The 27,384-nt window shown below is 42.0% G+C and overlaps 1 protein-coding gene across 3 annotated transcripts in view; it reads right to left on the reverse strand.

The window, feature by feature from the left end:
- LOC124289156 overlaps positions 1–27,384 on the reverse strand; it is a 120,316-nt gene that overhangs the window by 39,466 nt on the left and 53,466 nt on the right. Inside the window, exon 1 of one of the 3 annotated variants that reach the window (XM_046725762.1) lies at positions 20,347–22,372. The exons of the other annotated variants lie outside the window; for them this stretch is intronic. Coding sequence (XP_046581718.1) covers positions 20,347–21,960 — 1,614 coding nt within the window. The 5' untranslated portion in view covers positions 21,961–22,372. Of the gene's footprint in view, positions 1–20,346; positions 22,373–27,384 lie in introns of those variants that run through there. 3 annotated transcript variants of the gene reach the window in all.

Below are 27,384 nucleotides of genomic sequence, written 5' to 3' on the forward strand. Positions count from 1 at the left end.
CATAACACTGAACATGTCCTACTATGATAAAACTAGTAAAGAACTAACAAAAAACCTTCATCATAATTTGCTTCATTATCCTAACACAAGGGAATTTTACATGGGGGCAATTGTAACACAGTGTTACAATTGCCCCCGATGGTAGTAGCCTTGTTTCATGCCACGTCACACGTTAACAAGTTTGGGCTTCTCAAATATTTCTACTTCAAAGTATGTCGTAATACCTCAATTTTACACTTGTTAATTAGTTTCATACCAAGCAACATTTACTGCACTAAGAACCTTTTATTACGTTTTGTGAAAAAATTACTTTCCCATGTGAAAAACGATTCTTCGTTAACTGTATCTCGCCGTGAGCGAGCAGCTGAAAAACGCCTGGATGTGTACCGTAGGAAAGTAAAGGGAAATAACTCTACTCACCTACACTATGCTTGAGCGTAAACGTTTAGAGTAATCGCCCTTGTTACAATTGTGTCTCCCCTACCGTGTAGGAGTGTGTGACGACACTTGCATCAAAATCATCAGATCGACACTTCAAGGATTGTTTAAAAAGGTTACTACACATGGTTTATTTCGTTCTTAATGAACCCCTAGGTATATTGCACTTCGTGCCACTTTCAACTCGACAGCGTATACTGTATACACTATTAAAAACCCAGACGAGGAGGATTCTCTGGTATGACGTCACAGCCACAGACGGCCGACCGCTAAAAATATAAATATTGCATACGCGTAGGCGGAGCTAAAGAGGTTTTAGTTTTGGTGCATATTTATTATTTTTACCAATTTTCTTCATAAATGGATGGTGCAGACGTGATATATATATATTCATGTTTGAATGGCATTATGTAATAAAATGCATAATGTTTAACCTTTTAAAAAATAATATAACAACCAGTGGAAATACATGGAATAGTCACACAATATAATCCTGTTCAGCTTCTACCACTGGGAACTGTTAACATTTGAAACATGGAACGCGATCCCCGGTATATGGCAATTATTATGAACTGATTCACACAGCCATAACAATGCCGCTCCTGAACTTCCAGCACTTCACCAGGATGTCACAATGACATTGTAGCAACAGCAATCAATCCAGTAACGATTTATGACCATGTATCAGATAGTCATTTAAAAACAAAACAAACAAACATTGTAAACAAATGTAAAGAGGATAATTTATGGTTTATGATTACACTGACTGACTGAGTTTGGTTTTACGCCGCTTTTAGCAATATTCCAGCAATATCACGGCGGGGGAGACCAGAAATGGGCTTCACACATTGTGCCCATGTGGGGATTCGAACCCGGGTCTTCGGCGTGACGAGCCAACGCTTTAACCATTAGGCTACCCCACCGCCCCATTTATGGTTGCAACTCGTGAATGAGTTTCAAAGTACATTGGTGTGTGTGTGTGTGTGTGTGTGTGTGTGTGTGTGTGTGTGTGTGTGTGTGTGTGTGTGTGTGTGTGTGTGTGTGTGTGTGTGTGTGTGTGTGTGTGTGTGTGTGTGTGTGTGTGTGTGTGTGTGTGTGTGTGTGTGTGTGTGTGTGTGTGTGTGTGTTGTTGTTGTTGTTGTTGTTTTTGGGCATGGGGGATAATACAATTAAATTATGCATCCACGTGTGATGGCTAAAAATGAAAACTTTTGGTCAAATTTCACAGTTTATAATTATTGATTAATTAACCAATTAAGTCTCCTCTAACCACCAGCAACGGGAGCTGTGGACCTGTTTTAACGCTGAACCACCACTGAATACGCTGAAAATATCCTCTCATCTGTTTCTTTTATTTATATTTGTGTACATATATTAAAACAGCCCGGTTGGGTAGTACAGTAGTTAAAGGGGTCGATTATCCATAAGGTTACATTGTATGAAGCCCATTTCTGGTGTCCCCCTTCCTGGTGTCCCCCTTCCTGATAGTGTTGGCATATTGTTAAAAGCGGCAAAAACCTTATTCACTCAGTGATAAAACCATATATTTCAGCCCGTCACAAATCGACAACAACATCAGATGCCATGACAAAACAGCCCTGCCTAATTAAAGTGAAAACAACACTCGCCCAGGCAGGGATCTGGCGACCCAGTTCGGTTTGAAATCCCCCTTTCGTATTGTTAGCTGACTTGGAATTGGACGAAGCTGCAGTAAAATCTCCCTGATGCACCAGGCGACCAATATAGAGCCCAGGCGATCGGCGATCGACAACACGTAAATTCGGCGTCCGGAACGTGCTGGATAGAGACATCTTTGGGCGTATATTATGAATGAGGTGAGGTGAAATTGGGTTTATCGAGGTGCTTGAGAATATTTCGCTCATATGACGACGTGCATGCGTGAATATGTGTATGTGCGGCTGCTTGTACTAGCCCAGACTTAAGCTGGTTTTATAGTGCCAGCCCACTGAGATACCATGCCGCAGTGAAGCATGAATACCCCACTCAGACACAGTATACTGACTCCGAGCCCACCAGTCCTTGTTGTACCCATTAATGCCGAGCGCCAGGCAGGGACCAACAAGTACCATATTTTAACGTCTTTTGGTATGACGCGGTCGGGGATCGAACCCGCGACCTCCCGCTCTCCGGGCGGACTCTCTAACCACTACACCACGGAGGCGGTCTATTATGAATGAGATTGACAGATACATAAAACTAAGTAACAAGTAATTGGAAATATAAGAAGCGTATGCGATGCTAATGGGGGTTGTACCCTTCAACCAGATACAGTCACATCATAAAGTTGTGGTAATCAACTCAAAATGTTCGTGGTGTTCATCAAAACTCAATTAGATTGTTGTTTAATACTCCCCGCAGATATCGTTTTCCAAACATTTCCCGTTTAGAATGTTGAATTAGACAGAGACAGATTAGATTACAAACAACAGATATTGATCATGATATAACCCCTACCACCAAATAAATAAATAAATAAATGAATGAATGAATGAATGAATGAATGAATGAATGAATGAATGAATGAATGAATGAATGAATGAATGAATGAATGAATGAAAAAAAATAAAAAAATAAAATGCCCCACTGCACATTACCACCAAAAAGAATGCATGTTACGTGAATCGTAATAATAGCGTGACGTTCCGCATTGTTATGTTAAACAGGTCACGTGTTCAAGTTAGTTTGATTTAATTTAAAGGGTGTTTCAGGTACATCGCAGAGCGTCACCATGGGCAACCTGGTTCTCTGGGTAAGAATCGCTAAAGCGCCTGCGCACCATACCCAGGAAACTTGGCGCGAGAGGATTACGTAGTGAGTGAGGACTTGCAAGTCCATAACTTTGTTGAATTTCATGGCATATCTGGAATCATCAATATAAATGTCTTATACAAAAACATTTTATGCTTGTATCTGACATCGTTATTTTGAGCTGCTACCCAGGATGTTCAGTCAGAACGGATTTTGTGGTCTCCGCTATAACGCCAGATCCCATTTTATATGTGTCACTATAACGCCAGATCTCACACTTGTTCTGGGGCCTTCAATGCAAATACCTGTTAGATTGTTGACGCAGCGTTAAGCGATAATCACTGTCACTGACTCCTGCGTCTGGAGCTACAGCTCAACGTCGCATATACGTGTGTCTCCATCACTAACCACAGTCTCAACATGATGCAATAACATGTGCTCGGGGAGACTGCCAAACCTAACAAAGATCGTGTAGGTACTTGAGACAAGACATACTTCCCGCTCTCCCAATACCCTATACGTACTGTCACTAGGAGCTGTCGGTCGATTAATCTTATATCACGTCTAATTTAAGCGAGCGGGCGGTCATCGAACCAACTATCTGCTATTAAAACCATCAAAACCTATAGATCTCACACTTCCGCCCTATCCATTCATCCGTCACCCATCTCACACTTCCGCCCACATCATTCACCCATCTCACACTTCCGCCCACTCCATTCATCCATCTCACACTTCCGCCCTCTCCATTCACCAATCTCACACTTTCGCCCTCTCCATTCACCCATCTCAAACTTCCGCCCTCTCCATTCATCCATCTCACACTTCGGCTCACACCATTCATCCATCTACCATATGATATTGGTTGACACATATCATCGTATCCCAACTGCGTAGATCGATGCTCATGATGTTGATCATTGCATTGTCGGGTTCAGACTCGATTATTCACACACCACCGCCATGTAGCTGGAATATTGCTGAGTGCACCGTAAACCAACAAACCAACGTTTCTTCACGTGACGGTAGACACCAAGAGAGGGCTGCACCCATCTTGAGAATCAAACACGGGTCTTCGTTTTGGAAGGCAAGCAATTTACCTCTTTGCTATTCCATACAGCACTTATGACTTAAATAAAGGTCAACACCCAGATGTACCACGACGAAGGACAAATAAACAGACACCCAGGATCCAACCCCACCACGTACAGAAGCTTACTTATGCAACCAGAAATACATCAGCAATTACATCTGATACCCTAAACCTATATTTCTAAATTTCAAATTTAGTCAAACGGGAAATCAAGAATGTGAGGTGATGTTGCATACAGAATTATATAATCCAGAATATTGAAAACAAGAGGAACAGTCTACGTCATCAGTTATGTCACAGTGTCAAGTATTCACATGAAAAGACCACGCGAACGCATGAGCATGAAACACGTATGGATTACTGGGGACCAATTCGTCCCGGACTCCTTACTTAACACCTTATTTAACCTAAATCCATGCATACCTTATTGCAACATGAAAAAGCCACAACTGAGAGCCAAACACACCCTGAATAGTTCACGGACTCTCTACGTTCTCCGGACCGCCTCCGTGGTGTAGTGGTTAGAGCGTCCGCCCGGAGAACGGAAGATCGCGGGTTCGATCCCCGACCAAGTCATACCAAAAGACGTTAAAATATGGTACTTGTTGGTCCCTGCCTGGCGCTCGGCATTAATGGGTACAACAAGGACTGGTGGGCTCGGAGTCAGTATACTGTGTCTGAGTGGGGTATTCATGCTTCACTGCGGCATGGTATCTCAGTGGGCTAGCACTATAAAACCAGCTTAAGTCTGGGCTAGTACAAGCAGCCGCACATACACATACACACGCATGCACGTCGTCATATGAGCGAAATATTCTCAAGCACGACGTTAAACCCAATTTCACCTCACCTCACATCTACGTTCTCCTGTTGATGGAGATTCCTACAGTGTCAACATGCCCTCGAAGGGTTGGGGATGAAGCAAACGCAAATCCTTAGTTGCCTGGTTCTTTTCAAAAAGAAAAAAAGGAAACACGCTGAAAAAAAACCCACTTCAAACCTCATGCCTCACTCGCAGGCAGTTCTGTATGATCGTAATTCTTTGGTCAGCTTAAATTTCTCATTTCACATTTCACTCGAAATCCAAGACCGTATACGTCTGAGCATTTAAATAACTAACCAACTTCACAACTTTAGCAACTAAACCTTTGCAAATGAAAGTCCTTAATTGAACATCCTTAATATCGGCTCAGGTTTTCGGTGATATAATTTACACTAGCTTGAGCAATGTTTTAGGCTAACCCTGAACGATCGATCAAAACCATGATACAGTTATAGTCCCAATCTAGCAGTTACTAGAGACCAGCTCCATAGAACCCTCTCAATCCAAGATAAAAGAGCAGGAGAGCTTTAACTTCCTGGGAAGAGAATTGGATCTAAGTGGAAGAAAACACACTTGGCTGCGGGTTATTGTAAGCTGCGGTTCATATCAATCTTAGAGAGGTTCAGGCGAAAAAACACACGTAACAATTCGCTAGGCGAATCCCCTTAAAGTAACGTGGCTTTCTTGTCTACAATTGTCTCAGTTGAGACCGACATCCTTAAGACTTTGCCGCTGTTCCCAGTGAGTGGGCTTCGTAGGAATTGTTGCAATAAACTCGAAAGATAGATGAGAGACTGCGAATGTTAATGTTTTAAGTGTCACTCGAAGACAACTTAAACTGTCACGATTTATATGGATTAGGGTCATAGAGAATGCATATTGATAAGGTTTGATCAACGATGCATTAGCGTATTTTACAACGATAAATTCAAAGTCCACTTTAAAAAAGAGACGTCACATCTTGATGTACGCATTGGCTCGCGTTTTTCGAAGCCGGTATCTTAAAAATGCCAATCCATGAATAAACATTTCGATTTAAAAAGCGTTTTTGCTTTAAAAAAGAGAGAACGGGAGTAATGTTGGAGCTTAATGCAATCTCTTCTATCAGTTTTACGCCGCTTTGGCAATATTCCAGCAATATCATAGCGATTAACACCAGAAATGGGCTGCACACATTGTACCCATGTGGGGATTCGAACCCGGGTCTTCGGCGTGACGAGCGAACGCTTTAACCACTAGGCTACCCACCCTGAAAACACCTACATGTACTGGTGTTATTGTGCATCTACTACAGGTTGTGTTATGCAATGTACGCAACTGAGATTAGTTTGTTTTCAAGCGACCTAGACGACCGCCTCCGTCGTGGAGTGGTTAGAGCGTCCGCCCGGAGAACGGAAGATCGCGGGTTCGATCCCCGACCGCGTAATACCAAAAGATGTTAAGATATGGTACTTGTTGGTCACTGCCTGGCGCTTGGCATTAATGGATACAACAAGGACTGGTCGGTTCGGAGTCAGTATACTGTGTCTGAGTGGGGTATTCATGCTTCACTGCGGCATGGTATCTCAGTGAGCTAGCACTATAAAACCAGCTTCAGTCTGGGCTAGTACAAGCAGCTGCACATACACATATACACGCATGCACGTCGTCATATGAGCGAAATATTCTCCAGCGCGACGTTAAACCCCATTTCACCTCACATCAAGCGACCTAGCTAAGGTTACTTAATATGACGGGTGGTGGTGACACGTTGACGTGGTTGATTTCGACAACGTGTGTCATTGCTCACATTGTCAGTCACTGGCTTGTCTGGTCCAGATTCGGATATGTTCAGGTCGACGTCACATGGCTTGAATGTTTCTCAACAACAATTTTACCATTTGGAGATTCTGACTGGTTAATCTGAAGTTTCAAATCACTTCTAACTGGAATGGTTGGTTTGAGGGAAATCACGGCTGATATGAAAACACCATAGCCAATCGTGTATCCGAAGGCATTCCGATATAATTAAGTGAGTGAGTATGGTTTTACGCCGCTTTTAGCAATATCCCAGAAATATCACGACGGGGTAAACACAAATGAGTTTCACACATTGCACCCATATTGGGAATCGAACCCGGGTGTACGGGTGACAAACGAACGCTTTAACTACAAGGCTACCCCACCGCTCCTTGACATACTGGAACGCATCAGAACATGTTACAAAATGCAAGACCTGAGAAGATCCGGGTTAGAATTGGTCTTCAGCAACATATGCTTGCCGTATGAGGCGGCTAACGGGATCGGGTGGTTGGTATCAACGTATCCTAACTGATTAGATCGATACTCATGATATCAATCACTGGATTGTCTTGTCCAGACACGATTATTTACAGACCGCAGTCATTAAGCTGGAAACAGCTTGCAAAGAAGTAATAAATCTGAATAAACTATTCTGAAGTGGAAAAAAGGTTTACAATACAGAACGCCAGAACGGCGTTCCTAATTGAGATCCGTAACCCACTCCAAAGATGGGGGCTTAACAAATGACGCTTCGCTCACGCTAACTCAGCATTTTAAATATAGAGGTAACTTTCCCGTACACTGAAAATGCAGTATGTTATATGTTATTACCCTTATCTTGAACGCTCTCTCTCTCTCTCTGTCTCTGTCTCTCTCTCTCTCTCACACACACACACACACACACACACACACACACACCAAAGTAATGAGCTGTGTATTCAAGTTAACAGTCGTAATATTCAAACCTGTAATACTTCTCCTGACAGATCAGATAAAAGAAATGAGTTGCTTTTATGAGAACGGCACTTCAAAAGACAGATAAACCCACCATTAGGCATGCATTACCAAACCAAGCCGATATACTCACAAGTAAAAATAAACACATCAAAAAGTCGATGTCTTCGGCGTGCCACGGTCATTAATGAAAGCCTATTGTATTGAAATAGTAGGCACACAATCGATGAAAATATCATTAACTCGACATTAATGTTATTAGCTTTTAAACGACAGACGTAAATCAAATGACTGCTTAATAAACGTTAAGTATTTTCTATATGTGAATCAAATTCCTCTTAATACGATTTTAAAATAGATAAAATTTAAAACATACTGTTGTTAATGGTTCTTAGAACAAAGGTGCTATTTTCATGTATGTTTTACTCCAATTAGGAGTTTGAGCATCACTGAATATTTTGATAGGAAAAAAGTTATTTAAAGTTTAATTAGTAAAATGTATGGAAGTATATGTGTGTGGAGGGGTGCGTGCGTGCGCGTAAAGGACCTACAGGTGGCTAGAAGCTGAAGTATAACTGACTGACTGACTGGCTGAGTTTGGTTTTACGCCGCTTTTAGTAATATTCCAGCAACATCACGGCGGGGGACACCAGAAATGGGCTTCACACAATGTACCCATGTGGGGATTCGAACACGGGTCTTCGGCGTGACGAGCCAACGCTTTAACCACTAGGCTAGCCCACCGCCCCAGCTGAAGTATAACGTGTATGTACAAACTGTTGCTGCCATCTGTAACCAAAGCCTGTAGAAAGAGCCAAATTTAAGTTTACCTTTTTCCGCAGCACAAAACACCATATGATAACATTTTTTTAAACATCTACTTTCAAGTGTTCGTGAAGTAGCCTACTTACAAACGCATTAGACAGTATGCATCTTGTACTGATTTTGGCTAAAAGGTACTTTAAGTGAGTGAGTGAGTTTAGTTTTACGCTGCACTCAGCAATATTCCAGCTATATGGCGGCAGTCTGTAAATAATCGAGTCTGGACCAGACCATAGGGGCGTGTCTCGCTTAGAAACAGGATTTTATATAGTAATAGGGTAGGGTCTATACACTGTATGTCTTTCAAACGCTGTTTCTAAGCGAGACACGCCCCTATGGACCAGACAATCCAGGGATCAACAGCATGAACATCGATCTACGCACTTGGGATACAATGACATGTGTCAACCCAGTCAGCGAGCCTGAACTCCCGATCCCGTTAGACGCCTCTTACGACAATCATGGTTGGTTCTTTAAGAAGTTTCCCAGTTGCGTCAAAGAGTGCCAGCTCTATTAGAAGTGAAGGGAAATGGAGCTGACAAACCTTGAAACAGAATTGGGAGAACCTGGATTCGAACCTACCATCATAGGTTTTCCTCATAATTCACTGCGTTGCCTTAGACGACGTGGCCACTAGTACACCCCCAACTTCATCTTTAGATACGGGGACCGACGTTAGAAGTGTACTAATAAGTCAAGTATTGTTTGAACTATGTTCTCAACTTATCATTAAACTTATTTTTGTCTTAACCCCAACAATAGATCTCTCAAACCTTACCCGTGAAGATCCGGGTTAGAATTGGTCTTCAGTAACCAATGCTTGTCGTAAGACCCGACTAATGGGATCGGGTGGTCAGGCTCGCTGACCTGGTTGACACATGTCATCGAATCCCCATTGCGTAGATCGATGCTCATGCTGTTGATCACTGGTTTGTCTGGTCCAGACTCAATTATTTACAGACCGCTGCCATATAGCTGGAATATTGCTGAGTGTGGCGTTAAACAACCAACCAACCAACAAATCTCTCAAACCTTACAGGAAGCCCAGTACAAGGCGGTTACTAAGTTGCTTCCCTTGGATGTGTCAGTACACGATGTTCAGCGCTGTGGGTTGGAATCTCATATCAATCCGGATATATGTGGATTTTACCATAAATTTCACTCACGGCACTCAAATATTCTTCTCAGCAATGCCAATATACAAACAGAGAGTTTCTCGTATTTACTTTCTGTGGATAGTGTTTCAATAATAAATTAGAATATGACGTCATTCAACCACTCTAATAATCTTTGTCAATAAATCTGACAAAACTACTCAACGGACAACAGATTCATTTAACGCGCAATGATTCCGGGCAAGATATGTTGTAATGTGTTTGGTTGTTGTATAAAGTCGTAATCGTTAATATTCCAGCTGCTTGACGATAGTCTGTAGAGAATGTTATCTTTACCAGACATTCCAGTGACTGAGCACCGATGTATGCAAATGAATCAAATGAAAAGCTGACCAAGACATTGGGCCTTACCGATTCCAGTTACTGTTCCGGCGAAAGACAAATAACCTGGATTCTCATAAGGCATAGCAAGAATACCACAAGGAAAGGGCTGAGCCCTGGACTCAGGCTTAGTCTCTGAATATATATAATTTTGATAGTAACAAATAATCCCATCTGAATTGAAAAGGAGCCCCAGTGAGACGGGAGATTCAGAACCTGAGGAAATCTAGACTTGCTTCATGTAGGGCTTCAGCACTGCAGGGAGGGCTAGGTGGTAGGGAAAATAATGTGGCTCGGGTACTGTGAGGCAGACTACATTGCAGGGAGGGCTAGGTGGTAGGGAAAATAATGTGGCTCGGGTACTGTGAGGCAGACTACATTACAGGAAGGGCTAGGCAGTAGGGAAAATAATGTGGCTCGGGTACTGTGAGACAGACTACATTGCAGGGAGGGCTAGGTGGTAGGGAAAATAATGTGGCTCGGGTACTGTGAGGCAGACTACATTGCAGGGAGGGCTAGGCAGGGAAAATAATGTGGCTCGGGTACTGTGAGGCAGACTACATTACAGGGAGGGCTAGGCTGTAGGGAAAATAATGTGGCTCGGGTACTGTGAGACAGACTACATTGCAGGAGGGCTAGGCGGTAGGGAAAATAATGTGGCTCGGGTACTGTGAGGCAGACTACATTACAGGGAGGGCTAGGCTGTAGGGAAAATAATGTGGCTCGGGTACTGTGAGACAGACTACATTGCAGGGAGGGCTAGGCGGTAGGGAAAATAATGTGGCTCGGGTACTGTGAGGCAGACTACATTACAGGGAGGGCTAGGCGGTAGGGAAAATAATGTGGCTCGGGTACTGTGAGACAGACTACATTGTAGGGAGGGCTAGGCTGTAGGGAAAATAATGTGGCTCGGGTAGTGTGAGGCAGACTACATTACAGGGAGGGCTAGGCTGTAGGGAAAATAATGTGGCTCGGGTACTGTGAGACAGACTACATTGCAGGGAGGGCTAGGCTGTAGGGAAAATAATGTGGCTCGGGTACTGTGAGACAGACTAGCTGAACCCATGTTGGGCTGACTGACTGACTGAGTTTGGTTTTATGCCGCTTTTAGCAATATTCCAGCAATATCACGGCAGAGGACACCAGAAATGGGCTTCACACATTGTACCCATGTGGGGATTCGAACCCGGGTCTTCGGCGTGACCAGCCAACGCTTTAACCACTAGACTACCCCACCGCCCCCCATGTTGGGAATCGAACTAGGGTATTTGGTGAGAAGAGCAACGCTTTACCCACTGTGCGAACCAACCGTGCCAGATAAATAGGACAGGTGGCCCGGATTTGTTCTTACGACGATCACAAGGCCACACTTATTTTATTACTTGGTTTACGGATTTTTTACAGCAGTATTCCTGTCGCTAGGTGGGAAATGGGTTTTTTTTAAATATGCTATTTCAGATTTCTTTTTTCCCAAAGTGGCTTTCACCACAAGTAGGCTGTTTAAAAAAAAATAGAATATGCCACCAGCCATTCAGGTGTTCTCATTTCCTTATATAATAACGTTTTAAAAAAACAACAACTCACTGTTGTCTTAATAAGTCGCTTTAATATCTACAGGATCTTGTTTGCAATGATGCTAAATTCGTAACAGAAAGTCAATGTCAATAAGGTAGATTTTTAAATTGTTTAAATGGATTTTATTTATAATATCGGTGGTATTAAAAATGGAAAAACTGAAATTGTATTTTTTCCCACTGTAGCCAAATTTATGGTCGGCGGATCCGTAAACCAAGTAATTAAAAAGTGTGTCCTAACATCAGTCACTGGTTTGTCTGGCCCCGACTTGATGACGTCATATAGCTACGGTATATCCCGTGCGGTATTTATCAACATACAGTTATTCTTTCAAAACAGGAAAATCACATATATGCTTCTGGTAATGTCACTTTAAACACAGAATTGATGAGTACGTAAATAGTCAATATTATACGTCGATCTTCTATATACAATTAGAACAAGGCGATATATGTATAGTCCGTAACCATGGTAACCATATTGAAGATAACGATGTATTGCAGGGCGGAATGATGCACGGCGTTGTTGGAATAGGAATATCACCATCAGTGGTAGATCGATCGTTCATCTCATATATGTAATCTCTTCTGCGTTTAATTATTAGGAGAACTAATTTTAACGTGTATCGAGTAATTTCGTTATGTGCTAGAAGACGTGAAGCTGCCCATGAGGCGACTAACGGGATCGGGAGAACACGCTCACAGTCTTCGTTGATGCATCGTATTCATCGTATCCCAACTTGGCAGATGATGCTTAAATTCTTCAAACATTGGAACCCGTGAAGATCCGGGTCAGAATTGATCTTCAGTAACCTATACTTGTCGTAAGAAGCGACTAACGGGATCGAGTGGTCAGACTCGCTGACTTGACTGACACATGTCATCGGTTCCCAGTTGCGTAAATAGATGCTCATGATGTTGATTACTTGATTGTCTGGTCCAGACTCAATTATTTACGGACCGCTACCATATATATAGCTGGAATATTGCCGAGTGTGGCCTTAAACAACCAATCAACCAACCGATCTTTGTTTACCATTGTTCTTTGTTTACCATTGTTCTTTGTATACCATTGTTCTTTGTTTACGGACCGCTACCATATATATAGCTGGAATATTGCCGAGTGTGGCCTTAAACAACCAATCAACCAACCGATCTTTGTTTACCATTGTTCTTTGTTTACCATTGTTCTTTGTATACCATTGTTCTTTGTTTACGGACCGCTACCATATATATAGCTGGAATATTGCTAAGTGCTGCCTTAAACAAACAAAACAAAACAAGCCAATATTTCACACAATCGAATATACGGACTACCAATCAGCCTTAAGATATACTTAGACAGAGCTTGCGATTTACGATGTTGGTACATCGTATCTTTGGCACATTAAAAGGGTTAAGAGAAATGGAAGAGACAAATCAAATAAAAAGTACATAAAAGGGCCAGTGTATACCATTACGACCACGACTTATTGCGAAACTATCTATACATAGCGCAGGTTTGATATAGCGTTATGTTTTTCATTTTCTTTTTAAATGCCATACGTGCTGCAAATACACGAGTTGTTTCAATGTAAAGCAACAGAACCTTTTTCCATGAAGATAGGAAATATCAGCTAAGTCCATTGCTCGATTTCAGTTCAATCCAAAGCACGTGCTCCTGAATTGTTATCACAAAGAGATGATTCTCAAAAGTTTGAAATGTATATCCCAGGGGACAGGTCTGATGGAATATTGCAGGGGAGTGGAGCACCAGATATTGGCTTTACACATTGTACCCATGTGGGAATCGAACCCGGGTCTTTGGCGTGACGAGGGAACCCCTTTACCACCAGAGTACCCCACCGCCCCTGCATAAAGAGGAGGGTGACGGGTGGCTATCGGACTATTGACAATCCCTCCGGTCATACAGTCTTGTGGTGAGTTTCTTGAAGTTCGGAATCAGCATAGATCTAAAAACATTTGAGTCTGTTTCAGTGGATGGCAGTAGGGTAGCCTAGTGGTTCAGCGTTCGCTCGTCACGCCAGGAGGGAGAAGCCCATTTCTGGTGTCCGCCACCGCGATGTCGCTGGAATATTGCTAAAAGCGGAGTAAAACTCACTCACTCACTCTGTTTTATTGGTTTCTTATATTTCTAGTTCAGGTAGGTAAATCAGTGGTAGGAAACTATAAGTCAAATTCTTTAGCGCGACAGTTATAAATCAATACTCAGTATTCCTACGTACAACAAATAAATTAGCCTTTAAATAGGATTATGTCCTTGGTTATTTTAACAAATAACATAAACATTTTCAGGGAAACGTTACTAATGAGTTTCGGGAAAAAAGGAATTGGCAGAATTATAAGGATTGTATGAACAAATCCAATAAGAATCCTCTTAACGTCTCCAATACACTGAGAAATCAAAAACTGATCCAATCAACTGTCGTCGCATATTGAATAAATACACGATATTCCCTACCATACACAACATTCTTCATATTGCCATATAATGTTGATCTGGTAAGAAAATTGGCAATTTTCGTTTGTGACAGCATCTTAGGAAAAACATATTTAATAACACTATACATCCACGTCTGGATGGTGTAAATTGCTGACCATTTGCCGTCGGCTAACGCTGAAATTAATTATGAGGAATAACAGTGCTTTCGATGATTCGTAGGTTTTGAGATCCTACCTAAGTACCTTAGAGAAATGATAACATGAAATCGCGGCTTCTGTTAAAAGCTTTGCCCTTTACCAAATACCGGAGTTCATGTATTCCAGACATGTGTTGTGTAAGGAGGTGCTTTAACCTGTGCTCGTCATCTCCACACAAAAACAGTTATATGTGGCGTATGTAACACATGTGGTCAACTAAAAGGATATATGTGTTCTATTAACATACAGATGATCATGTTTATCGCAAAAGTGTTTCTCTCGGCGGCGTCCCTACGGGGCCAGGTTCGACAAAGTCGGCTGTCTGTTAAGGAGTGAGTGAGTATGGTTTTACGCCGCTTTTAGCAATATTACAGCAAAATCACGGCGGGGGACACCAGAAATGGGCTTCACACATAGAACCCATGTGGGGAATCGAACCCGGGTCTTCGGCGTGACGAGCGGATACTTTAACCACTTCGCTACCCCACCGCCCCCTGTCGTTTAAGTCTATGTTAATGTCTCGGGAGTGGGGGGGTTGACAAGTGAGTTTGTTCAAATTGCAACTGGACAGTGGGGTAGTCTAGTTTTAAAAGCGTTCGCTCGTCACGCCGAAGACACGAGTTCGATTCCCTACATGGTTACAATTTCCACTGCCCCTACTGTTATTTAAATTAACAATATTGCCAGCGCAGCTCTTATCAGTTCAAGGACGTATTCTCTGTTATTTTTAAGTCTACTGGGCGATGCCCAAGATCATATACCTTATAATAAGTATTGATCTTATGGATGGCGCTCTTGAGCGAGATACGGCAAGCTTAGACTTTGACATTATATATATAGCTAATCAGTCTAACGACTAACATAAACCTCATACAAGCTATGATCCTTCTACAACCTCCGAATGTCTCCATTTATTCTTTAAGGGTCGTATATAAAACTATTATGAGGAGAGGGTTTGGTTTTAAAAGAAAATGTGGCCTCTGATGAAAAAGAAATTGACTGTAGATGTCGGTTCCTGGATTAAAAAAAATTGTTCAGCTTGTCCCTTCAGATAAGAAATACCTGCTTCTCTAACTGGTTGGGTTCAATACACAGCTAATATTTCTAACATTTTGTGTATTTCTTGTTTGACCCAAAGCGTCAACTAAACCCAATCTTTACGACGACAACCTGTACATTCGGAGTGAGTGAGTTTAGTTTTACGTCGCCTTTAGCAATATTCCAGCAATATCACGGGGCACCAGCAATGGGCTTTACACATTGTACCCATGTGGGGAATCGAACCCGGGCCTTCGGCGTGGTGAGCGAACGCTTGTTATTTAGCTACTAGGCTACCCCACCTCTCGTATATTCGGATGTTAACAGATACGTAAACTGAATTATTAATAAACCTTGGTTATAAAACATAACAACAACATTTTTAGTGAATATAAATAAAATCGAGATTTATCTATCAGCCTTGTTCTTTAAAATATATACCCTTAACAACATATGCCCTTTTCATAAAGACAGATAAAAGCCAAATGTATTTATCGACGTTCGTGTAAAATCATAAACACAATTCTGATATTTTTACTCCTATTTCTTCGTTCCATTTTCAGTTAAAGATTACCCTGGCAAATAAACAAGACGAAACATCGTAAATTTCTAGCATCTTCCTAAAATAACTGCCACCTTTTAAATAATTTAAGATGACTTCATTCAAAGTAACGCTGTATTTGCATAAATCGCAGTAATAAAAGTGGCAGTGACATGTTTACTAATTGCACGATTACATGAAAATAACCTTTTTGTCTTTTGGGACCGACAGGAGACCAGTCTAAATCAAGTGGCACCATAATCAAAGAGAAGGGTGGGTGGGGTGTAAATCTGGGCTGGGCAAACAGTGGCCTCATAATGCATAAGATTTCAGCACATATATTGAGGGTTATACTTTTATTGTAAGAAAAATGAGTGCATATTTTCAAGCATAGATATCAATTAATTCAAAATTTCGATTTTATTTCACACGAAATTTTCGTGTACATTTCCCTTTTAAAGGTTTTCAGCATGTGATATAAATGCCCACCAAACACAGAGTCTTCAGTGTTGATGATATCCGACTACAGGTAGCCTACCTAGTGTTCTAGACAAAAAGTAATAATATACCCTGAACCGACTGTCCGTCTAATTGATCATGTTTCATTGGGTAACGAAACAGCTGATCAACAGAATGATGCTCAAGTGCCACATCAAAATCTTGTTTTACCCGTGAAGATCCTGCTTCGAATTGGTCTTCAGCAACCCATGCGTCTCGTAAGAGGCGACTAACGGGATCGGGTGACTCGCTGACTTGGTTGACAAATGCCATCGTATCGCAATTGTGCTGTTCATGGTGTTGATCACTGGATTGTCTGGAATATTGCTGAGCGCGGCGTTAAACAACAAACAAACAAATAAACAAACCAAATCTTGTTTTACCAGGCAGCTAAATACAAAATGTGTTCACTATCTGGTTCATTGCGTGTCATTGTATCCTGACAGCATCAGACTTTGCTCATGATATCAATCACCTGTTCGTCAGACACGAAAGCCCCCGTGAAAGTAAATCCCTGCTTGTCGTTAGAGGCGGCTAAAGGGACACATGTCATAGGCTCCCATTTGGGCAGATCGATGCTCATGCTGTTGATCACTGGATTGTCTGGTCCAGACTCGATTATTTACAGACCGCCGCCATATAGCTGGAATATTGCTGAGCGCGGCGTAAAACTAAACTCACTCACTCTGATGCGACTAAATTGATAGAGTAGTTCAGGCCCGTTGATTTGTTATCGTATCCCATGTGAGTAGATCAATGCTCATGATGTCAGTCACTGGATTGTCTGGTCCAGACTCGATTATTCACAAGGTGACATTATGTAGCGAGGATATGACCTGCGTTACACAACAAACAAACCACATCTCGGAGTCTACAAAGAGGTTACCTTCGTTCACACCATCATTTATTCAGTGACATTCTTCATCAGGAAATGGTATTTCCGTCTAAAGGACAAGAGACACACTCTCAATCCTAATGAGAACGTATTGTACTTAAATGTTCCACCAGGGCAGACAAAGGAATGGTTTACATGACAGTAAAACCCCCCTCGCGTGCAAGACCTTCCTTACAGGACCGACATGTGTAATCTGAAACGAACTGCGGAGATTTGAACAAGTTTAATTTGCATGGAATTGGTAACATCAGTAGGCTGCAGTCTGATTGGTGCCTACTGGTAATAAGATCGCGTCAAACGATGACTGAATATGATTTCTTTTGTGTTACAATGTATTACTAGAGCTGTGGCTGCATGATAATGCTACTTTCGCTTTATGATAATGCATTATTCGTCAACAGTGTACGTTAATACTGATTATGGAACATTAACACGTTTGTGAAATGTTTTACAGTAAGCAGATGCACAAATACCCGTGCTAAATCCGGCTCTGAACCCATGGAATACTTTTACTGGTGTTTTACAATAACACTCATTATTAAAATATAACATTTCTACAGCAATTGAACAAAGAGTTTACGAGAGATGTCATATTACAAGTCTCCAATATTTTTTCTGCCGGTCACGATTGCAAATGTTAATCCTCTAGTGAACATTAGTCACGTCGAATTTAATCAAGATCTCGCATGGGTGTGAATCGAGAGGGATTGATTGTGTAGACAGATTACATGGGTCTTCATGAAAGGTTACAGTTTCAGATGACACATGATGGATTGGCCCCGATTACTGCTGTCTACGCGGATCCTGTCAGCGTTTTAGCAACAGGACACATCCTCGTTCGTCCAAACCTTTGCTCTTTCGTGATATATTCAGCACAGTGGAACCCTATTAAAGCGGATTGCGCCAAGTGAAATTAAAGGCATAGAAAAATACTGACGGAAAGAAATAAGGCAACACATAAGGGTTCCTTTATTCTTTTCAATGTTTCTTCGCAAGCTTTGTAATACGCTGAAGGTAATCTTTTTTATTAATAGAGAAATACTTGTTTGGTCTTATTCGTTTCCATCAGTATATATCAATAATACAGAAATAATGTGGCAGTCTTTTGAACGTGCATGTATCTCTGCATGGGTTAGTGAGTGAGTATGGTTTTAAGCTGCTTTTAGCAATATTCCAGCAATATCACGGCGGGGGACACCAGAAATGGGCTTCACACATTGTACCCATATGGGGAATCGAACCCGGGTCTTCGGCTTGACGAGCGGACGCTTTGACCACTAGGCTACCCCACGGCCCCTGTGATAAGCGGACTAGGTAACATGTCAAACCCAAAATGTTTACAACTGACTCCAGGTGAACGACAAGAGTACAGGATCGATTGATCGGAAACAAGGCTATACGAAATTAAGCTCATACAGCGATTCAAATTGATGCCAACTTTCATCAGGCTACTGGGGTAGAGTTATATGTCTAACAATTAGAAATTGTCTGCTTGCAGCTCATCGTTCAGCTCTCTGTGCCAACCTTAACAACTTTCATATTACACAATGTCGAAAATGGGGCAATCGTCGTTGGTCACTTTTCACGTTTTCAGAGTTAACTTAGGGCTAGACTAGTAGTGAAAGCGTCCGCTCGTCACGCTGAAGGCCAGGGTTCGATTCCCTACATGGTTACAATGTGTGAGGCCCATTTCTGGTGTCCCCCGCCGTGATATTGCTTGAATATTGTTAAAGGTGGAGTAAAACTATACTCACTCACTCCTCGGTGTGGGTGACATCAGTATGACTGAGCGAACCCAACTTCATATTGTGCACGTACACAATATTTAGTCTCAATCAAAACATTTTCAAAATATTTACCTGTTTTTTTGGAAATTATTTCTTAAAAATCCCAGCTGTGTACTTTCTTTAGTACGTCAGTTTTATTTTCCTAAGAAACAATATCTTTACAGCTTAACCTACACAGTTTTATTATTTAAAAATAATAATAACCAAGCATCTGACGTGTACTTTCTTTTGTACATCAGTTTTATTTTCCTTAGAAACAGTATCTTTACAGCTTAACCAACACAGTTTATTATTTAAAAAAAGAATAATAACCAAGCATCTGACGTGTACTTTCTTTTGTACATCAGTTTTATTTCCCTTAGAAAAACAATATCTTTACAGCTTAACCTACACTTTGTTATTTTTGTGGAAAATAATAACCAAACACCTAGCGTGTACTTTCTTTTATGCGTCAGTTCATCTTATGTTCGCGCCCGACTAACCTAAGTCAGTCCGTCGTGTTCATGTTGTATACAAAGTATCGTGACAAATATCATATTGTGATTCGGTGTCGTGTTTAAGTCATAAAACTGCTATGAGCTTGGACAACACGCCGACGACCGACTGGGAAATCAGTGCTTGTAACCAGTACTGCACCTGTGAGCATATGACTCACAGGCCAGATCAACATCAACGTACAAACATTCCTTTGAAGAATGTCATCCTTCACAGAAAATCAGATTTACTGCTCCTCCAAAGACATTATCCCTAAAGACTGGCTCTGAATCTTCATGTTGAAGAACACTGTGTCGGAATAACCACATTATCAAACTTGTCATCTGAGATAACAAGTGATTTCTATCGATATTACTATCATGAGAATTGCGGTAAAAAATATGGGCATGGTGTAAGTTAATATGTTTCCAGAATTGTGACCCTAACAAGAGCTAAATCACAATTGTGAAATTATTTCTGTAATCAGCCTATCCTTCCACGACCAACGGACGCAACTCTGCAATGCAAATTGTGAGGCCGCCTACCACGTACCCCCGTAAACTATTCTGACATTTAAAAGCAACATTTCACATTTCGTTCTTTCACATTCAAGGTTTTGTTAGTCATGAAGATAAAACGATAACGTTTCCTGTTTGCACGTGTTTATGCTTCATTAAGAAATTTGGAATGATAATTAAGATGAAATAAAAAGGGTTATTTACCTTACTGTCTTGGCGATCCGGGACAGGGTGTGATTCCCTAAAACTGGCAAGCCTTCTGAAGGATTGTTTCAATGTCGAGTCAAAACTCGATGCCCTGGTAGAAGAGCCATCTTGGTTTAACGTCACTCGGCCCGCAACGTCAGAGCGTTCCGACGATTGCATGACACCGTCACAGGACTTATTGCTTTGCTGACCGGAAACAAAGCCAAGGCGTTTTTGTCGTATGTTGGACTCGCTTCTTGGGTGATGTAGCTGATTGCCATAAGAATGCTCATAAATAACGCCCTGAACCGACCCTTCCGAGCTGAGTGACTTACAGGGTTTGAGGCAGTCCTGAGACGTCATTACCTTATCATTCCCATCTGCAATCCTTCGAACATGGCTGTCTAAAACAGCGGCAGTTTTCTCTACTGATTTGTTTTTGGCAAAGAGTTGTCTTCTTAAATATAAATTCCCATCTTTCCGCTTAAATGAATTTCTGTTGATATCATCCATAGACTTTGAGAAGACGTCTGATGCTGGCACTATCCTGTCTTGTTTTGTCAAAACTGGTTTCTTTGACTTCTTGGGCGATTTTCGTCTTGAACGTTTTGAAAAGAATTTCCAAAATTCTCTGTGTTTTATGGGAGATCTGTTACCGTCCATTATCTGACTTGATAATGTATTTTGATCACGTGGATGCAAATCGACTTCATCAAAAGACGTCGTATTCAGATCAGACGTGACATCGTGGTGATCTCCAATGTCGTCTGCTGACAACAAAACCTTTGTCCTTCGTTTACGTCTTTTTCCATACGAAACAATTGACTCGCATGAATGGTCGAAGCTTTCTACTGAGATTGTGTCCTGCTGAAATGAATCGAGTTCAATGTCAGACATGTCCGTTACAGTTACAGTCGGTACCCGTGGCACAAATGGTCTTCGACTTTTCCCCGGACCTGTATCATCGTCTGAATTGACACTCTGGAAATGATTTGAGAGGAGAGGTCGTGGGTTCGAACCCTCCATGGTCCGAGCACCTTGTTCCCTAGGGATATAATCACGTGATACAAGGTTCTCCGTCGTTTCTCCCATGATAACAGACTGCGAATCTTCCGAAATATAAAACATGGGTCTCATTATGAGATGTTCCCTGCAGCTATCACACAACAGGTCCACTCGGATCCTTACCGAATCGTCCCAGTCCCCCCCATCAACAAAATCCTCACCCCGCCACTCCAGATCCGGGGACATCCGATCACACACGACCCCCCGGGGGCTCAGTTTACCCTTGAAGGGAAATGCACTACTGGCTTGGGGAAGGGGACAGGTAGACTGGGTCTTCGCTTGAAGATCTGGTTCCTCCATCAAATGCACTCTGACAGAGGAGGCAAGCTGTCGTAAAGGCATGGAATACGTGTTACACAGATTGGCCGATATTCTACATCGCTTGACGTCAATTTGTAAAGACATGTAGTCCCACATAATCTGCTTCTTCCGACGAACCCGACGAATGTGATGAGAGAAAGAAATGGCAAGGAAACCTAGCATCAGCGTGGCTACCAACACCGACGGTAACCACAGCACGTGCATGCCACCTTTAGGCGTGAGAGGGGTCGCTGTTGTGTTCAACATAGCATATCTCTTGAAGGCTTAAAACGGACATGTGACAATACCGGCGTCATCTGTTATGACCTCACTCTTGAGACATATTAAAGCAAGTCACTTGTTAAACAGCACACGAAAGCTCAAAACAGCTTGCACAAAATTATTTTCAACAACACCTACTCGAACTGTTCTCGTGTGTGGTCAGTTAGAACCGAGACGCAATAAAATCTCCTATTGACCAAATACATTCACTAACCTTTAATCCTGCCTCTATTCAGTTACGAGGCGTAATATATCCAGGGAAATCTCCACATCGTGAAAGCACTGACCCCACAGAACTCGAGACGAGTAGTTGCACCTGTTTCCGGTAGTGTAGGTAAAAATCGACTCGAACTAAGCAACGTCCGCCACTTTGGCATTTTCAGTAAAGAGTCTACAGCGACTGCAACAGCACCGACGTATCAGTGGCGATTGGCAGTAGACAACCTCGGCCGACCGCTCTTGCAGTATTATAGGTATCTAATCACGTCCACTGTCCAATCGTCTCCGCTCTGTTCCTCCAGGCTTCAGATCAGACATTCCATGCAATAGACCTAACCAGATCGGTGCTGGTTGAGGTCGTCTCAATTCTTTACAGACCTAGCGACCATTTCTCACGTTTTTATTCCAGGCGGCGCATGTTCAAATGCCCTCGTGAAGAGTATGACTTGGTGTTAGGCCTCAGGAAACTGAATTAAACTGCGGCACAAAGATGGCATCTATGAACGAGCGAGAGAGCCATGTTTCTTAATTACACCGTAATGAGGGACTCTCCAATATTCGAAATATTGATTTTTCACGTAATTTACCTTTGCTAAGTCAAGCCCGTGCATTAGGCAGATGGGTCTTGTGAATGCGAGTAGGTAACACACTCTCTCTTTCTGTGCGGATTACAGATTCCCATTCAGTCTCACCATTTCTCGCACGGAGCAGACGACACTCACAGCCGCCAGTCCAGCCCTGCTTGCGTCATGTGATCACAACTTTCCCTACCCAATGAAACCCATTAGCGGTTTCGACAGCTCACATCAACGAGAATTAAGCTCTGTAAAATTTCATTACAAAAAACCTTATTCGAGTTCCGTCGAACCTCGCTTATGCGGACGCAAAATTGTGTTTGGTTAACTGAATTTCCGGATATGCGAATCAGTTGATCACCAAAATTAAATTCTACAGATACGAAAAAGACCTGCAAACCAGGGGCGGATACAGCTTTTTGAGAAGGGGGTGGGGGTGTGTTTTGCACCCTATTGAGAAAAGTAGGGGTGCACATTTCATTTTCACCCGAGTTTCAATGGTCATTTAAACCCCTCTGGATCCGCCTATGCAAACCTGTATAAATTGTTTAAGTTTATCCATGTACTATGCTCTATCAAAAACTACATTGCATCACTTCAGCGATTTCATGTTAAGGAACGTTGAGTATCCAACTTGGTCAATGTGCAAGTGACATTTGATACAAAACTATGGAATTAGCGGTCAAGTGGACACATATTTTCTCCCAATCTAAGAGTGAGTCACTTACAAATATCATTATATAACACAAGGAACTTTGACGCATTGGCCGGAATAAGTTGATACGGAACTTACGTGATATCAAATATAATCTATATTTAGATATGACACACGATAACAACATCCAATAACAAGACAATTACATGTACATAATCATATTCACAACACTGACAGTTCGTGCTGGGTGTGAGACTGATGGCGGAATAACAGAAATCAGTCCCCATTCAGATCAGCCACGCCTACATTTCAGTCGACGCACGATCAGATATGTCAAATAGCCTACACGTGACTGTCAACATTGATGCCACAGTCATCACCCACACTTCTGTTACGTAGTCCAAAGTTGCTGTTTTTTGTGTATGTATGTTTAATGGTTTATTGTTTTGTTGTTGTGTTGTTGTTTTTGTGTTGCTGTTCTTGCTTGTTCTTGGGGAGGAGAGAGGAAGTGGGTTCCGCTGACTTGACAAGATGACAAACTGTCAGGTTGGATCTAAAATATAAAACCATCTTTATACGAATGCGGAACATATATCAATCGGGAGGGAAATATGGGGACAACTGGTTCTGCTTTCGTTTCAATACTGCAATTCGTGTTTTGAAATACCCAACAGACTGTTTTGAGTCTTTAGATGGAGTTGGTGGGGAAATGGAGGTAGATTGAAAAAAATATATATGTTTCAGTCTGACTGAAAGAAATTGTCTGCCACAAAATAAATTGTAGCAGGATAATTTTAACCATTTAGCCTTACAGTTTTAAGTAAAATTATTACCGTGAGCCACTCAACAAATATCCTGAAGCTTCTTAAAAACTATTCCCTATCAGAGCTCTATTTTGGCGTGTTCCAATGACGCACTTAATTCAATGTAAAGTTCACCTTTCATCATTCCGCGAATTGCTTCCTCAGCATGAACTTTCAATAAACAGTCTATTACGGTAAATAGCTTTTGTTCTACACTCCTCTTTAATGCTACGATTAAAACATTTTTCAATTCTTAAAACGTAAATGGGTCAGGAGAAACGCTATGTTGAGTTCAAACATTCCACACTGGTTTTGTCGTGCTGAGCTCGACGTTAGACATATCCGTACCTGCCAACCTGTGGATTGACACTCACGCCTTTATTACTCAAGTCACGCTCTCACGACAAAACTTATAAATCTCACGCTACACTCAAATTTTGATCACTTAAGATCACACAAACAGGTCTGAATATATCGCTTTCAGTGACATTTCTGAAAAGGGAATTTGCAATTATGCGTTGGCTTCAGTTGGCCTTTGCCCCCATCCCCACCCCCTGAACCGTCTATCAGGTTCCACCCTAGACCCGGGAGGCCCGAATTCGGATCCACACATGTGAGAAGCCCATTTCTGGTGTTCCCTGCGTTAATAATTCTGGAATATTGCTAAAAGCGGCGTAAAACCATACTCACTCACATATCTGTTTTAAACCGTTAAGCTAGGTTTCCACATGTACGTATTGTTTGCGTAATTGCGTGATGCGTAGTGCGTGGTGCGTATAAAGTGCGTCCAATTCCATGTGTACCTGTATAAAGGCTATGTGATGCGTTAAATCAAGTCTTTCTTTCTTGTGTGTGCAATGAAAAACCACGTGACATTGGGAATCCCTAATCCCTACTTCCGGCCTCCGTATAGCTGCATGATGCGTATTCGGACACTTTTTTGAGCGTAAGCAAAATCACGCACTACGCAGCACGCCTGCATGGAAACGGCTATTACTATTTTAGTATAAAGTGTTGTTTACGCACTAGGCACCACACACTACGCGCACATGGAAACCCGGCTTTACAGTAGGTTCTTGTGGTACAAATGGACCTTACCTAGGACTCGGCTCATGGTCTGAAGTGATGTTCAGGTAATAACATACAGACGAATTCGAGGATTCAAACCTTTTTTCACTCGGTGCCACTTGCTCCTGGCAATATAATCTCATACAGGTTTAAACCTCAACACTGAACCATGTTTCGTCTCCTAAATGTCAGAAATAAGTTGTGAAAATGTACACGGTGTCTCTGGAGTACTGAAACCCAGAACTTCGGGAAATAATGACATTGTCTTCACGTTATAGTATTTTAATTACTTCTGGGAAAACCTTAAGTACAAAGGTTTCAACAAGATTTTTTGATGTGTTTCCGGCGTTTAGCGACTTTCTTCAGTTCCAGCAGATGTCACCGAGAGAACTCGTCGCCAGTCTGGTTCCCGGGGTCTGCTGCGGTAACGCGTTCAGTGTGGAAGCGTTGGTGCAGCAGACCCCGGTAACTAAGCCTAGATTTTCGAAGCTCTCTTAGCGCTAAGATAGTCGTAAGTTAATGTTAATGTATGGCACTTACGACTATCTTAGCGCTAAGAGAGCTTCGAAAATCTAGGCCCAGGCTGATACGGGGCTAGGATAAAGTTCCTGCTTTAACACGTAGCAGATGGATGACCAAGACGCTGATTGTTCCCTCGTCTCAACATGGGAATGTCTCTGTAGTGGACTGTGAGACAGCATGTCCATACACAGGGGAATCAACATGCTCTGTTCACCTTCACAATGGCCATATTAGTAGTGGGTTTCATACTTTTGGTACATTGTCAGAAATCAGTGTCATACTATTGTTCGTCTGTCATTTGGACAGAATTCACACAGCAAGGTGCTGATCTGAAATTTCTGGAATTATTGATTCAGTGGCAATGGGGATCATTTGGCGCTATTGTTTATATTGTGCGTGTCGTGTGTGTGTGTGTGAGGGTGGTGAGGAGGGGGTACAGGTTACACAACACCAAATGTTTTCCCATAGACGTCTATAATAACGTTGTAATATTTTAAAATTAATCCAGCCACAGCCAGTCCGTGTATATATACACACATGGGTACAGTCTGCCCATTAAACTACAATAAAAACACAAATTCCGGCTAACATATCCCGCCAGTTTTCCGAGCACAGGAAGCTGAACACATCAACCCCAGTTCCGCACCAAATGTCACCTACTTGGAATAACTCTACACACATTAAGCATTAATCGTGGTGATAAAAATGACAGCACTAAATACATAAAATCGTGCCAACCTGTGGATTGACACTCACGCCTTTATTACTCAAGTCACGCTCTCACGACAAAACTTATAAATCTCACGCTACACTCAAATTTTGATCACTTAAGATCACACAAACAGGTCTGAATATATCGCTTTCAGTGACTTTTCTGAAAAGGGAATTTGCAATTATGCGTTGGCTTCAGTTGGCCTTTGCCCCCATCCACCACCACCCTGAACCGTTTATCAGGTTTCACCCTGGACCCGGGAGGCCCGAATTCAGATCCACACATGTGAGAAGCCCATTTCTGGTGTTCCCTGCGACAATAATTCTGGAATATTGCTAAAAGCGGCGTAAAACCATACTCACTCACATATCTGTTTTAAACCGTTAAGCTAGGTTTCCACATGTACGTATTGTTTGCGTAATTGCGTGATGCGTAGTGCGCGGTGCGTATAAAGTGCGTCCAATTCCATGTGTACCTGTATAAAGGCTATGTGATGCGTTAAATCAAGTCTTTCTTTCTTGTGTGTGCAATGAAAACCACGTGACATTGGGAATCCCTAATCCCTACTTCCGGCCTCCGTATAGTCATTTCATTTTCGTGTCATTTCATTTCAACCTGTCAAATCGTGGTCAGTTTTAATTACGGGATGCATGTGCGTTTAAAAAACATAAAAATCTTACACTATTTCATCCATTCACAGCTGTCACATGTCTCTATCTCTTCAGATGTTTACATACGGTACTCGCTCAGGGAGCATGTGATTCTGATTTAGTGTAGTGGAACCTGTACGGTGTATGTTACCTTTATTGTACATGATAAGTATGATCTAACCTTACAACAGTATAAGCAACTGCT

The sequence above is a fragment of the Haliotis rubra genome, unplaced genomic scaffold, assembly GCF_003918875.1.
Source record: "Haliotis rubra isolate DU_JTF1 unplaced genomic scaffold, ASM391887v1 Scf434, whole genome shotgun sequence".
Classification (NCBI taxonomy): domain Eukaryota; kingdom Metazoa; phylum Mollusca; class Gastropoda; order Lepetellida; family Haliotidae; genus Haliotis; species Haliotis rubra.